Genomic DNA, 14234 nt, shown 5'->3' with positions numbered 1-14234 from the left:
CTTCCAGGGCTGGATCTAAAGCCATGCTCCAGGTTCTCTCCTGTGGCCCAGTCCTGGCCTTGGGGGGCAGCATGCACCTGAGGTGAGCTCACATGGGACTGCTGTTCCCTCCCCCTACTGCCCTCTACTCAGCTTCTACAGCAAGCCCTTCCCCTCTGGGATTCTTGGGCAAGAGTCAGCTACCAAGTCAGGGAGCCCCAGGGCATGCCACCCCTCTGACAGGTCTCCTTGAAGCCCCAGGTTTGAAGTAGAGGAAAGCCACCCCATTCCACCCAACTTGCTCCAAAGAAAACCCTCTCTAGTCTCTGCAATCTCCACTCTGCCTTCAGGAAAAAGCCCTCCCACCTCGGCTGTGCTCATCGCAGTCTAGTCTCTCCCTGACTTTCTAATGTCATCTGCTGCCACCGGGTCCCCCATGCTCCGGCCCCACAAGTGTAGGCTCATTCCCTACACTTACCCGACCACTCACAGCCCTGTAACTTCGCACGTGTTGTTCCCTGTGCCTGGAAAGTTCTTCCTCCTCCTCAGGGTTTGGTGAACTCTTCCTAATTCTTTAAGATTCACCCCAAGTGGCCTCTAGGTAGCAAATTTATGGAAAAAATCAGTCCTTTCTACTGTGCACCCACTGCACAGTGCATGATTAAGATTGTGGTCTTGTGTCAGACCCTGGGTTTACTATGTGTACAAGTCAGGAATCGCTTCGATAATGCTGTGTATCAAACCACCTCAAAATCTGGGGGATTACAAGCCTTTATTTTTCCCACTTACTGACAAAGGGAGAGAGTAAAGAACTGACATAGAGTAAAAACAGTTGGCATTTTATGGAGCTATCACTATATGCCTGGCCCTGTGAGCACTGTATATGTATTATTTCATTTACTCCTCATGCCAACCCTGTATGGTGGGTATTAGTAACCTGTCTTGGAGTGGAGGCGATTACAGAGTCCAGAGAGGTTACATACTTGCCCAGGAAGACACAGCTGGTGAGTAACAGGGCTAAGGTGTGAACCCTGGCCGAATACATGCATGTGCTTCACTGCTTTTCTGCCTCCAATTATGAATAGTTGCCCTTGTTTTGGGAAAAAGACAAGAATGTGTTCAGGAGAGCTCAGGCACCCTCATTCAACCTTTCTCCTACTTCAGATCCACAGACTCTTCCTGATGGTCTCCCAGCTCAGAGCCTGACTTCTGAGGCCTGTGACTCCTTAGGCATGCCCAGGAATCCAGTTTCCTGGGAGACCTTGTTCCTCTAGGGCTGAGCCTGGCCCCTGGGAGGGCAGCTGGATGACGCACAGGTTCCTGGGTAGGACCCCTTCCAGGGTCTGGATGCAAAGGATTACAGGGATCTGGGCTTCCTGAGCAGTGGAGTCTTTGAGCCTAATCCATGTGGCCTGAGCTGGGGGAGAGAGGGGAGGAAGGTGTTCTAGGCTGCCCTGGGGCTGTGCTCTCCCTGCCTGGGCTGGGAAAAGGAGCTGGAGCAGAGCAGGGGAGGGAACGAAGTGTCCCAGCCCCATAGCTTCACTCCTTGTTACCAGTACTGTGTAGCTGATAAGAGCTGGGTTTGCACCAGGTTTACCACCAGCTGGGTGGCCTTGGGCAAGAAGCATATTCCTGAGCCTCTTTCCTCATCCACAAAGTAAGAACCCCTATGGGCCTACAGTGCATGTAAGGGGCTTTGCATCAGGTCTAACACATGACAAGGGGTACAAAATAGGTCACTGTTCTTACTTTTATCATTCAGCTCTCAAATGTACACTGCTGAGTTTCATGGTCAAGTGACTTTTCTATCCCATACACAACTCCAGGTCTGTTTCCCACAATCTGAATACATGGGGAGCTGTGTGACCTGGAATGCATCGTTTCTTTCCTCTGGACCTCAGTTTTTCTACCCATAAAATGGGTGTCATCACACTCACCTTGCAGGACTGCATGAGGCTAAATGAGACAATATAACAAGTCTCGTCTACCCTTTTTGAGTCTTGTTTCCCTATTTGTAAAATGGTTTAATAGGGTTGTCTGGATCAAAGGAAGTAGTCACGGTAACTGTTTAACACATGACTTTGTACATGGCAAGAGCTTAATAAAGGACAGCTTTAAAAACAAGTCCAGACAGAGCAGGTGTTTCCAAGTCACCTTTCAAATTTTAAAGTTTATTCACTAAAATATAGTCCATCATATAGAATATAATCTCCAGACTGTCATTGCTTGTTTTCATTTCCTATACCTTACCTGTTCCAAATTACTAGATTTTCTATGCCACTTTTCCTTTTCTTGTGGGTGATGGAGAGTTAACTAATTCTTATGGGTTTGCTTGAACCTGTTGAAGACCTGATTTATCCTACTACATTATGATTATATGTTACAATATAATAAATATACATTCCTTTAGTACATTGCAGTTGACAAAGAACATTCCTATCCATTGTTTTATGTAATTCTCCTGACAACCCCTTCACGGTTGGTTTTATCATCTCCATTTTACAGGTAAGGAAACTGAGGCCAGGCCCAGAAAGAACAAGGTGGGTTGGGGGTGGTGCCAGGACTTGGATCCTGACATCACGTCTCTCCCAGTGGACTCACAGCTGCTGGGTCCATAGCAGTGCCCTTCCTAGACAGTCTGCTCTAAGCCCACCATCCCTCAGTAGGTATGCTCCCAAGATGGGCCGGACACGTCTCCCCACTCTGCCTTGTTGTGGTCTTTGCACACTAAAGGAGCAGACAATTCATGCCATTGTTGGTCCAGTACTCACTGAGGGCCTACGATGTGCAGTTTCCTCACCTTCAGGTGCCCCACTCCGGGCGGGAGATTGACACCAGGGAGTAGAAAGTAGGTGTTTTCATAAAGGTTCAGACAACATGCCTTGGGGCTGGGCAGGTCAGGAGAAGCTGAGCAAGATCTGGGCTTTAGGTAGAAACTTGAATGAAGCAGGGGTGCAGCGGTGGGAAAGCCAGGCTATCTCGACCAGAAGTCGCCGAATGAGGGTGGGGGGTGTGGGTTTAAATGGCTTCGGGACCGAGCCGGGACTCTCCTGCTACAACTCTCCGAGGGCGCCGGGCCCAGAACCTGGAGCTGGTGGTTCAAATCCGCGGGCCGGAAGCACAAACCGCTAGTGCAGCCTGCACAGCGCCAGCGCCGAGCCGCAGGGCTTGGGCACCACTCCTCTCTGGGTCCCCGTGTGCCCATCTGCAGAACGTCCCCAGGAACTCGCAAGGCTCTCGCGTCTGGGCGACACAAGTCACCTCCGCCCGCAGCACGTGGGCGCGGCGGGCACAGCACACGCTCCAGCCCGGCCGGACAAGCGCGCTCCCGCCGTCGCCTCCCCGCTGGGGCGGGGCCACGACCGCCGCCCCTCTATTTGCGGGCTGGCGGGGCCGCGCTCCCAGCTCCGCTCGCGGCAGGTACCCGGGTCGGGGCAGCGGGAGGCCGGGAGGGCGGGCGGTGAGGCCGCCGCGTGGGGCACGACGGGGCGCGGGGTGCTGTGCGGGCTGGAGCTCGGGGCTCGGGGCGCGGCGGCGTGAGGACAGGCGGGACAGCGGCGCAGGAGAGGGAGCATCTCCGGTTACGAGTGGAGGATGCCAGGGGGAATCAGCTGGAGGGGCGCGCCCCGCGGAGGGAGTGGGAGCAGGAAGGAGGTTCATCTCGGGGAAGTCTGGAGGCATGAGAGAGGGAATCGGAGCCGGAGGAGGAGCACCTCTGTGAGGGAGTTGGCAGAGGGAAGAGCTGGCCTGGGAGGGCTCTGGTGCCTGGAGGAGGATGGGCGGAGAGGTGGCTTCCCCTGGGGGGCATCTTGGGAGACGCCAGGCAGTACCTGGAACTGGGTAATGTGAGGAGGTCCCAGCTGGGAAATTGGAAACAGTGGGAACAGCACTGCTGGTGATTTAGAGGGGCTCTTGCTCCAAAAGAGTCTAAGCCCGTTGGGATGGGAAAGCCTCCCTTGGTGTCAGGAGAGCATGGGTGTACCCTTCACCCAGTGAGGGAAGAGGAGGGAGCTCCACACCATCCACAGCACTTGCCTCAAGCCTACGGGCTTTGAGAACCCCGACTGGCCTGGCCGAGTGAGGGGCCAGATCAGGCCAAGGCTTCAGAGTTTGCAAGTTTGATGGATTCGCAGACCTGGCTGCCCCTCAGTGGATGGCCCGGGACCACATGTTTTATCCTACAGGAGAGGGTCCCAGCTTCCCATCATGGGGCCTGGGTCACCTCTGGGCTTCTTGGTGAGAAGCTGCCCCTCTCCAACCTCAGTCGCCCTGCCCAGAGGGGCCCTTGATGGTCAGTGGTGAAACTCAGGTCCCTTTTCTATCCCCGGTGCTGGGTGACTGTAGCCAGTTCACCCAACCTCTCTGGGTCTGCTTTCCTCTTCCAGGTTCCTTCCAGTCTTCAGAGGATTTGTGGGTCTGAGTTCCATGGAAGAATGCCTTTAAGGAATATTTAAGAAATATTTCATTCTGATCACACTTTTCAGTACAAACGGAGGCCCAAAGTGCAGTTACAGAAAAACAAAAATAGTTTCCGTTCAGTTTTGGAAGACATGGAAGGATTTTCTTTAAACACATTGGGTGGAGTTGGGCAATTGGTTTGTGTTGAGGGAGGTGACCTAGTTGCTCCTAGATGGGGAGGCCAGCCAGGGATGAAAAGTTTGCTTGTATAATCTGTGGCCACACAGTGGGTGCCTGGGAGTCGACAACAGTGGGCGAAGGGCAAGAGCACTGGTTTTGGAGTCAGTGATGTGCCCCACCATCCAGCCTCCTAGGCTGTGACACCAGGTTCAGAGCTGGTGTGAGAGATGAAATGGGTGTGAAGGATCTTTGCAAATAGCAAACTACTAGAGTAGATGAGCTCCTCCTAAATATGAATGTCAGTGCCTAAGCTTTTTAATCATAGTTCAGGCTCTGCCATACTGTGTTGTCCTCATCAGGACCCCTCAAGAAAGTTTACCTCTGACAGCCCCAGTGTAACTTACTGTTATTTTTATCTGATGAGGTTAGACTTTGTCTTCCATGAAAGATACAGTTGTCTTTAGGGAGTGTGCTGAACAATCAGGGCCTAGAGAAGCAACAGTGAATGTTCTGCATGCCAGGAAGGAGGCAAAGAAGGAATTACAGCTGACTCTTGGACAACAGAGGGATTGGGGCGCTGACCCCTGTGCTATCAAAAATTCACATAACTTTTGACTCCCCCAAAACTTAACTACTAATAGCCTGCTGTTGACTGGAAGCAGATAACATAAACAGTCAATTAACACATGTTGTATCTGTGTTATATACTGTATTCTTATAATAAAGCAAGCTAGAGAAAAGTTTTTTCAAATTGTTGCAAGTCTCCAAAAAATTTTCCAATATATTTATTGAAAAAAATCTGCATGTAAGTGGACCTGTGCAGTTCAAACCTATGTTGTTCAAGGGTCAACTGTATAATCAAAAAATATTCATAATAGGTGTTATTTAGTTAGGCTGTTCAGCGCCAAAGGCAGAGAATTAATATCCCTAGGTGTTACCCTTAGCTGTTAATTAGCTGGGCTATTAATTCTATGAGGATGATGTTTTAATGGCTTTGTTCACTGCTGAAGCTCCAGCACCTGACACATAGTAGACCTAAAACAATGTTGGAATGTCTCAGGAGCTGAGGGGCCTTTAAGGTCACTGGTGAATGGACTGTTTCCATTGACATTTGGGGAAAAGGGGCCAGGAGGGGAATGGACTTGTCTAAGGCTACACAGGGATTGTGTGGCCAAGCCAGGATCAGAACCCAACAAACAGCAGAGCTCGTGTTGGGCCAGAGCTGATACCTAGCACTCATGACTTTGTTTTGCTTTCCCAAGAGCCTAAGAGGCAGCTATTATTATCCTCTGATTATAAATGAAGAAATCACTCAGAGAAGTTAAGGGACTTTAGCAAAATCACACAGCTGTTCAGTTCCAGACTTGAAATCCCATCCTAACATGAAAATGGGGAACTGGCTTCTCTTGAAATAGGTGAATGGTAGAGGCACCCCCTTGGGGCAGCAGCTTAGCTCTCTCCATTCTCCCTGGTCACCGCCTGGGTGGCTTCTCCCTAGTCTGGGTTTTCCTAGGCCCATAGGTGTTTTGTCTGTGTGGGTGAGCCCCATCAAGGCAGAGGGCCTGTCTATTTCATTCACCATGTGCCCCTGCCTCTGTAGTGTTGGCCTATCATATAGTAGACACTGAGTAAAATCTGTGGGATGGGTATAATCTGGCACTTTTCCACTCCAAAGCCCATTGGCTACCCCATCCCTGCAACTTGGTCTTCTGTTTTGCCCCAGAGGTACTAGGGGACTTGGACAGTGTGTATCATGTAGAGACGAGAAAGAACTAGCGGTGGAAAGTGAGGTGAGGAAGTTGGCTTTAAGCTTAGGAAAAGGGGAGTGTGAACTGGGCAGGGGAAGGGTGCTAGGAAGTGGTGGGGTGAGGAAGAAGGCTGCTCAGACTGAGAGGAACTCTCACGTGGGCCCTGGAGATCTCAGTTCTGAGGCTCACCCACCCCAGAGGCCTCCCGAACCTGCAAGGCATACCTCCGCCAGGCCACATGGCTTTTGGATCAGCTGCTAGCACATTCTACCTCCTTCATCTTCTCTCTCGGGGACAGGGCTGCTGGGGCTGCAAGAGCTGAGGCCCTTTCCCTGGGGGTTCCATTTCCCATCACCTCTTGGGCCTGTGGGCAAATACAGATCTTCAGGGCTCTGTGAATCCAGGGGGTTACTCTGAATGATTTTTACCGAGAACAGTTTAATTATTAAATAAGGTCAGTGTGCTCAGAAGTCCAAACTCCCGCCAAATTTCCCTGGTCCCTAAATGCATCCTCAGAGAAAAGTAAATGTTTAAAGAGACAGTTAACTTCCTGAGGCCCCCAAATCAGTAGAATCAGCTACTGGGGGCTAAAAGAGAATAGAATTTTTTAGAGAACCCCAAGCAGATCTCTCAGGCTGGGGATATTTTAAATACTACTACTGTTAATTATTAATAATAATAGCAATCATTTAAACTGAATCCCTAACTGTACTAACACTTTGTTCAAAAACTTAAAGAAGTTTAATCTTTACAGCAATCTATGAGGTAGATAATATAATTTTCATGAGAGAGCTAAAGGTCAGAGAAGGTGAGTCACTTGTCTTAGGTCACACAGCTAGTATGTTATAGATTCAGGAGTCAAATCTGGTTTGTCTGAATCTGAAGTCCTTTGCAAGCCTTTACAATTTCTGTTTTCTCTTTACTCCTAACTTACTTCCATTCTGATTCCCACTGAGTAGAGGAGCCATTCAGGTTTTCCCGATATCCATCAACCAAGCCCTGGACGTCTGGTCTCAGCCTAGCTTTGCCAGCCTTGCTGTGTGATCTTGGGTAAGTCGCACCTTTTCAGCCAGCCCTCGGTTTCCCCAGTTGTTTCACACAGAGGTTAATGGTGAGTTTCCTTCTGCAGCTAAGGCCTGCTTAGTAAGACAGAGTTTAGCCTGGATATGACCAGTGAGGGAGTGGTGATGTGGGGGGAAGAGGGAGGTGTGATGGTGTCTTTGGCCCCACCCTCTGGTGACATCACACAAGATACCTCCAGTTCCTGGAAGCCCCGCCCCTAATGATTCTCACCTGTTGAAGTGCTGCCCAGTGCTTGGCATCTGGCGAATCTGCCCAGTACCACAGCAGAAGTCACCAGCCCCTGGGATTGAGAAAAACCTCTAGGTAACAGTGAGATTTGGGAGGCTTGGAGGGGGCCACAGAGGTGTACTGGGTTGGGATAGGATGCCTGAAACAGGCTGGTCATGGCAGCCTGGTGGGCAGACTACTCAGAGGATGCTCTGAGGGTGCCCTCTGGAGCCCACCCTACCCTGGCTCATGCCGGACCCCTGCCCCTGCTGCTTTTCCCCGATTTGGGGCTGCTTTCCTGAGGAGTCAGGAGATGGAAACTAATTCTGAAAGTAGACCTGGTCAAAAGGAATGGGGCCTCTGGCTGGGGTCTAAACGAAATAGGGTGGCAGAACCTCTGTTATCCAGTATGTGGCCTCTGGAGTCTCTGCTGAGGGTCCCCTGTGTCTAGGGGCAGGGAAGGGCTGTGGGTGAGCTGTCATCTACCTGAGGGGGCAGTTGTGAGCCGCGGCTTCACCGGTGCAGAGCAAGTGGGTAGCTGGTAACTGGGGGAGACTGAGGTCCCTGAATGAGTCAGTTGCTAGGGGCCTAAGGAAACAATTTACAGAAAAGTCCTTGGTTACCTGCTTTTGACCAGTATTGTCCAGAGTAGTTCTAGGAGAGGCAGATAGATGTGACGGGACGCAGAACAGCACCTGAGCATGGAGGAGTGCCTTTGTTCTGCAGAGAGAGGGCTGGGTCCAAGGCCTGGCTCCACCTTGCTTGCTCTCTATCTCTGTGACCTTGGTTGAGGAGCTCCAACCTCTCTTAAATTTTACTATCCTCAAAAACAAAATGGGCACAATTATACCCACCTCACAAGCTACTTATGAGAATTACTTGCAGCAGGGTTGTAAAGAGGGATCATATAGTAAATGCTTATTACATTTCAGCTGGCTTTATAATTGTTCCTGGGAAAGGAATCCTTGGACATGTAAGCTTGGTAAAGTAGGTTCAACAAAGTGAAGTGGGCTTTTTTGCTGCAGGACTTCTCAGAGCCTTTAATATGTTGTTATGCCTTGGGAAGTTCTAAGAATGGGATATGGAGCATTGCACAGATTAAATGAATCACAGGGACCCAGAACTACGCCACCATCAAATGTCATTATTCCCTGCCTCTGCCCTTGTGGTGGAATGGAAACCTTACGGATTGGGCAATTCTGGGGAAGGCCTTCCAGTCTCTTGGCTGTTTTTTTCCTCAATGTAAAACCAGGGAGCTGCATGAGATGCTTTCAGAGGCCTTCTCTGTCTCTCTGAGGTTCTGAGTTGGGAAGACAAAATTGTAGACAACAGTAGAGGCCAGATTGTTGAAGTGAGGCTGAAGCCCAGTCTTTTGGGAAGAAGAAGAAATCCAATGTTGGCCCCACTGCTAGCAAGGTGGGCCGTGGGTTCTTGTGCTCTGGATGGAAGTGGCCCCATTAATTAGTTCATCAGCAGGGTCTGTTTCCTAAACCTGCCCTGTGCCAGGCTACTGGGGACATAGGAAGTGTTAGAGTCCTCTACCCCACTGTCCTAGCACCCCTTGGGCAGTAGTGTGAGTTATTTAACTCCCCCCACCCCGACTAGACTAGGAAAGGCCAGACAGCAGGAGGAGCTTAGGGGTACAAATCAGGCTAGAGTGAAAGGAGTGTGGGCTGGGGGCTTGTCTGCGTGCTGCCTTTGCATTGCAAGCCCCCTGCTTTTATTTGGCTATGTGTAAATTATGGGGTGGCTTTTGGGGTGATCATGCTACTGCTGTGGCAGACAACCTGAGCGCTTCATCCTGCCCAGTCTCCTTGCCTCTTACAGTGACTGGTGCAAAGGCAGTTGCAGTAAATACCTGATGAATGATGGACAGAAAACCTGGATGCTGAGTCCAATAAGCTTGTTGGAGGGAATTTATTTAAGGGAGGGGAATTGTCTGGAAGATGCTAGTGTTTCAAAAGCTGTTTGATTTAATGAGAGACACAATGAATAGTGATATGCTTGAATTAGGTAACTGGTACCAGGCAAAACTATATATGGAGAATACGTAATTATGAAATGGTTAGTAACACTTGCCACTTGGTCTTGTAAAGTTTTGTGTAGTGGTGAAGATTGTAGACTGAATTCAGATCATGCCTCTGCCTTTTCCTAGCTAGGTGGGCAGGCAGGGTACTTAATTTCTCTGTGCCTTAGTATCGTTATCTGAAAAAAATGGGAATAATGATAGTACCTACCTCATAGGGTGTTATGAAGCTTAAATGAGTGAGTTACACATAAGTGCTTAAAACAGTGCCTGGCACATAGCAAGTGCCGTCTAAGCATTTCTTACAATTTTCCTCTCTATAACCTCTACCATACCATGAAGTTCATTCCTGAGGGTGGGGATCAAATCCTTTTCCACTCTGTGCTTTCCTGGACCCAGCATAGGACCTGAGGCAGAGGAGGAGCTTGGTAAATGGCTGCTAAATGAATGAATGAATGAGTATGTTTTAAACACTACATTCTATAACCTGTAGGTTATAGAAGGTGCGGGAGTAGGAAGGAGGTCTCCTGGAGGTGGCAGCTTGTACTGGCCCTAAAGGATTTCACAGGAGGGAGAGGAAGTTGGCATAGGGTGTGACATTTGTGTTGGGTGGAAAATGAGGGTAGGAGCAGGTCATGGGATCTTAAATGCCAGGGTGAGGGCTTAGATTTGATTTACTTGGAATTAGCAACCATGAGTGGGGATCAGAAGGCTGGAGGAGGGATCTTTTGAGTGGAGGGAAAGGGCTGTTTTTTATAGGATCACTTGTTACTGGGGACTTTCAGGAAAAAAGTGGTTTTTTGAGTTGGGGACTTGAAGGGTATGAAGTACTGTCAGGATGCTGTTACATTCTTTCATTCAGCAAACATTGGGTGCTGGCTATCTGCTCAGCACCAGGGGTTCACAAAATAATGAGGCAAACTGCCTACCTTTGATGAGCTCACATTAACAATTTTTATGCCCATGAGAAGTCTTACAGTGGCCAGAGAATAGATTCTGATGGTAGTCACTCAAGTAGAGAGGTTCAGTGGGCCAGGAAAGTATCACAGTAGGAATGCGGTTGAATTTTGAGTGGTGAATAGGAGTTTGCCAGGTAGGCAAGATGAGGAAAATGTCTCAGATGGAGGGAACAGCTTGTGCAAAGCTATGGACATGTGAAACAGCATGCCCAGGAGTTTGGTGAGCCTTTAGTTGGATTTGAAGTACACTGGGTTGAGCAGTAAGGCTGGGAAAGGTAGCAGGGATGAGATCATTTAGTGTAATGGAAGGTCAGTGGGAGATCCTGGCTGCTGAGAAGGGGTAAAGGTAGAGGCAGTGGGTCTGTTAGCGAGGCATTGTTGTTACCAGGTGAACACTGATGGCAGCACAAACATGGGAGAAGACAATGGGGCCTGCTCTGTGGAACCCAGACTGAAGAGGAAATGGCTGAGGTAGTGAGCCTTATTATTTAATGCAATGCTCAAATACTTATTGAGCACCTATTATGTGCTAGGCACTGTTCTAGGCACTTGGGATACATCAGGTAGCAGAACAATCGTGAAGTCAGAGCTGAGCTCTCTCCTAGGATGACTCCTGTCCTCTGAAGCTCTGGGTAGGGAAGGCGGGGGGAAGGGAGAAAAACTGGGCGTTAGAGTCCCCAGCTGCTGCTCAAGGTGGTAAGGGGGTGAGGACAGCAGCCCCCTGACTTAGTTCTGGCCTCTCTCTCAGCACCCTGCCTGACCCACAGCCATGGCCACAATGGTGGCCCAAAAGCTCAGCCACCTCCTGCCCAGTTTGTGGCAGGTCCACCAGGAGCCTCAGCCATCTGTGCAGCCAGAGCCTGTCTTCACTGTAGACCGAGCCGAGGTGCCACCCCTCTTCTGGAAGCCATACATCTATGTGGGTTACCGGCCGCTGCATCGGACCTGGCGCTTCTACTTCCGCACACTGTTCCAGCAGCACAACGAGGCGGTGAATGTCTGGACCCACCTGCTGGCCGCCCTGGTGCTGCTGCTGCGGCTGGTCATCTCTGTGGGGACCGTGGACTTCTGGGGAGACCCACATGCCCTGCCCCTCTTCATCATTGTACTCGCCTCCTTCACCTACCTCTCCCTCAGTGCCTTGGCTCATCTCCTGCAGGCCAAGTCTGAGTTCTGGCATTACAGTTTCTTCTTCCTGGACTACGTGGGTGTGGCCGTGTACCAGTTTGCCAGTGCCCTGGCGCACTTCTACTACACCATCGAGCCTGCTTGGCATGCCCAGGTGCAGACCATTTTCCTGCCCATGGCGCCTTTCTCGCCTGGCTTTCCTGCACTGGCTCCTGCTACAACAAATACATCCAGAGGCCTGGACTGCTGGGCCGCACTTGCCAGGAGGTGCCCTCGGCACTGGCGTATGCACTGGACATCAGCCCTGTGGTGCACCGCATCCTTTTGTCCCCTGACCCTGTCACTGATGACCCGGCACTTCTCTACCACAAGTGTCAGGTGGTCTTCTTCCTGCTGGCTGCTGTGTTCTTCTCAGCCTTCATGCCAGAGCGCTGGTTTCCTGGCAGCTGCCATGTCTTTGGGCAGGGCCACCAGCTCTTCCATGTGTTCCTGGTGCTGTGCACACTGGCTCAGCTGGAGGCCGTGGCACTGGACTATAAGGCTCGGCGGTCCATCTATGAGCCTCTGCATACCCGCTGGCCCCACAATTTTTCTGGCCTCTTCCTGCTCACTGTGGGCAGCAGCGTGCTCACTGCATTTTTCCTGAGCCAGCTGGTACGATGCAAACTCAATCGGAAGACCCAGTGAAAGGGGTGGCAGCTGGTAGGGAGGGAGGTATAATGGGGACCCAGGGGTCCGGGCTTGGCTCCAGATGGGAACAGGGCCTGGTAAAGTTGTTTGTATCTGGCCTGTGGTGTCTCTCTGTGAACGTCTCAGCTGCAAGGGTGGCACTGGCCAGTCCTTGGATTTGCGGATTGGTTGGTAGCTGCTGGGGTCCACTCCTGGGCCTGCCCCAGCTCCCTGCCCTAAGAGAAAGAGATAAAGATGTGGCACGCCCCACTCTCACCCCTTACTACTGATTTGCCTCCCACAGTTGCTTCTCGTTAGGGGAGAGGATGGGGAGTCAGCTAGGGCCAGGACTTTGCTTTGGGGCTTCCAAATGATCTGGGGTGGCGGGGGGTGAATCTGGATTTTAGGCCAGAGTCAGATTTGAGCTGAAAAGCAGAGGAGCAACCCCCACCTATCCAGATTTCATTGATGGATAGGGAAAGGGAAGGCTCCAAATGAATGCAAGATCTCACCATTATTTGAACCTCAGCCTGGAGTTTGAGAACTCCAGAGAACCCCCAAAGGTAGAAGATTGTGCCAGGTGGAAATGGATCCCATCCAGTGTCCTATACCTTCTCAGTCACTGTCCTACGCAGTGAGCCCTGACCCACCTAGCACAAGCCTGTATGTCCTACACATCTTGTTCCCAGCTTCTCTCCTGTTCCCTTGTTCATGATTCAGTTATCTATTCAGTGTTTCCTGGGCCTCTGCTTAGAAGCAAGCCACTGCCTAGGCCCTGTGGATTAATGTGGATGATAAAGGCTTTAATATCAGAATGAATTGTCAGGCAAAGCAATGAGGAGGGAGTAATCAGTGCTGCCTGGGACCTTAGGTTGGGAAGGCTCTGGATTGGGAAGGGCAAATAGGAATTTGCTGATAGCCGAGAGGAAGGGCATTCTAGGCACAGGGAAAAAGCTGTACAAAGGCCAAGAGGTATGGAAGGAAGAGTTGAGTGGAGCTGGAGTTAGGGATTGGGTGGTCTGGCCTCTGATATATCCTGGATGCAATAAAGTGACTGTGACAACAGTTGCCTCTTTGGTTTTTTTGTCTGTTCTCCCAGGGATGGGGCTTTGGGTCCCAATGGCCTGCTCACAGTGTTGGAGGTTTTCCTGGAGAAGCTGGGGTCTCTGGGTGTGGGCACAGGAAGGAGGGAGGCAGCTCCTATTTTATCTTTGCTTGGGGTTGGGGTTCTCATATACTATATATATGAACTTTTTTGTTTTGTGGCAGGGACGGGGGGGTAGTTTAAAAAAATTTAGAAGTTAGAGGAATGTGTTTAAATATACATAACCCCACCTTACAGTTTGACATAGATTTCATTTTTCGGTCTTTCCTTCAGTCAAGGAGGATTTTATATGTTAATGTTTATAATATATGTTAATGTTTATAATATGCTTTCCCACAGTACTAAGCAACAGGTGAACAGTGAAGTAAAATTAGAAAAAAACCTAAATGAATAAGAAATTATCACTCTACTACTAAAATGTCCTGATGTATATATGCGTGTGTGTGTGTTGTGTATATGTGTGTATATAAACACACATATAAATAACATCTATGGAGATTGTGGTTAGGGATGGAAGTATTAATGGGATGCCAGCACTTTCGTATTTCTGAGGGTCTTTCAGAATTTACAAAGTACTTTCACAAGTGTTAGCTCATGTGATCCTTCTAAAGTCCGAGGTCACACATAAGCGATTAAGGTGGCACTGGAATCTAGTTCTCAACTCCAAATTTTTAGCTTTCATTTTACTTAACGTTTTCTAGACCCTCTTCCATAATGGTTTCATAATTATGCTTAGGGTTTTTTCTTTTCTT

The 14234-nt window shown here is 49.9% G+C and overlaps 1 protein-coding gene across 1 annotated transcript; it reads left to right on the top strand.

Annotated features, from left to right (window-relative positions):
* Positions 1-1896: 1896 nt before the first annotated feature.
* Positions 1897-13432, top strand: PAQR7 (progestin and adipoQ receptor family member 7). The gene is given in 4 exon segments (XM_037017742.2): positions 1897-3399; positions 7265-7355; positions 11329-11884; positions 11887-13432. Coding segments are annotated over 2 exon segments (1044 nt in total). The 5' UTR covers positions 1897-3399; positions 7265-7355; positions 11329-11349; the 3' UTR covers positions 12396-13432.
* The last annotated feature ends 802 nt before the right edge of the window (positions 13433-14234 follow it).

The sequence above is a fragment of the Manis javanica genome, chromosome 4, assembly GCF_040802235.1.
Source record: "Manis javanica isolate MJ-LG chromosome 4, MJ_LKY, whole genome shotgun sequence".
NCBI classification, from domain to species: Eukaryota; Metazoa; Chordata; class Mammalia; order Pholidota; family Manidae; genus Manis; species Manis javanica.
Note: the sequence above shows the minus strand (reverse complement) of the source record. Positions and strands in the feature narration are given on the sequence as shown.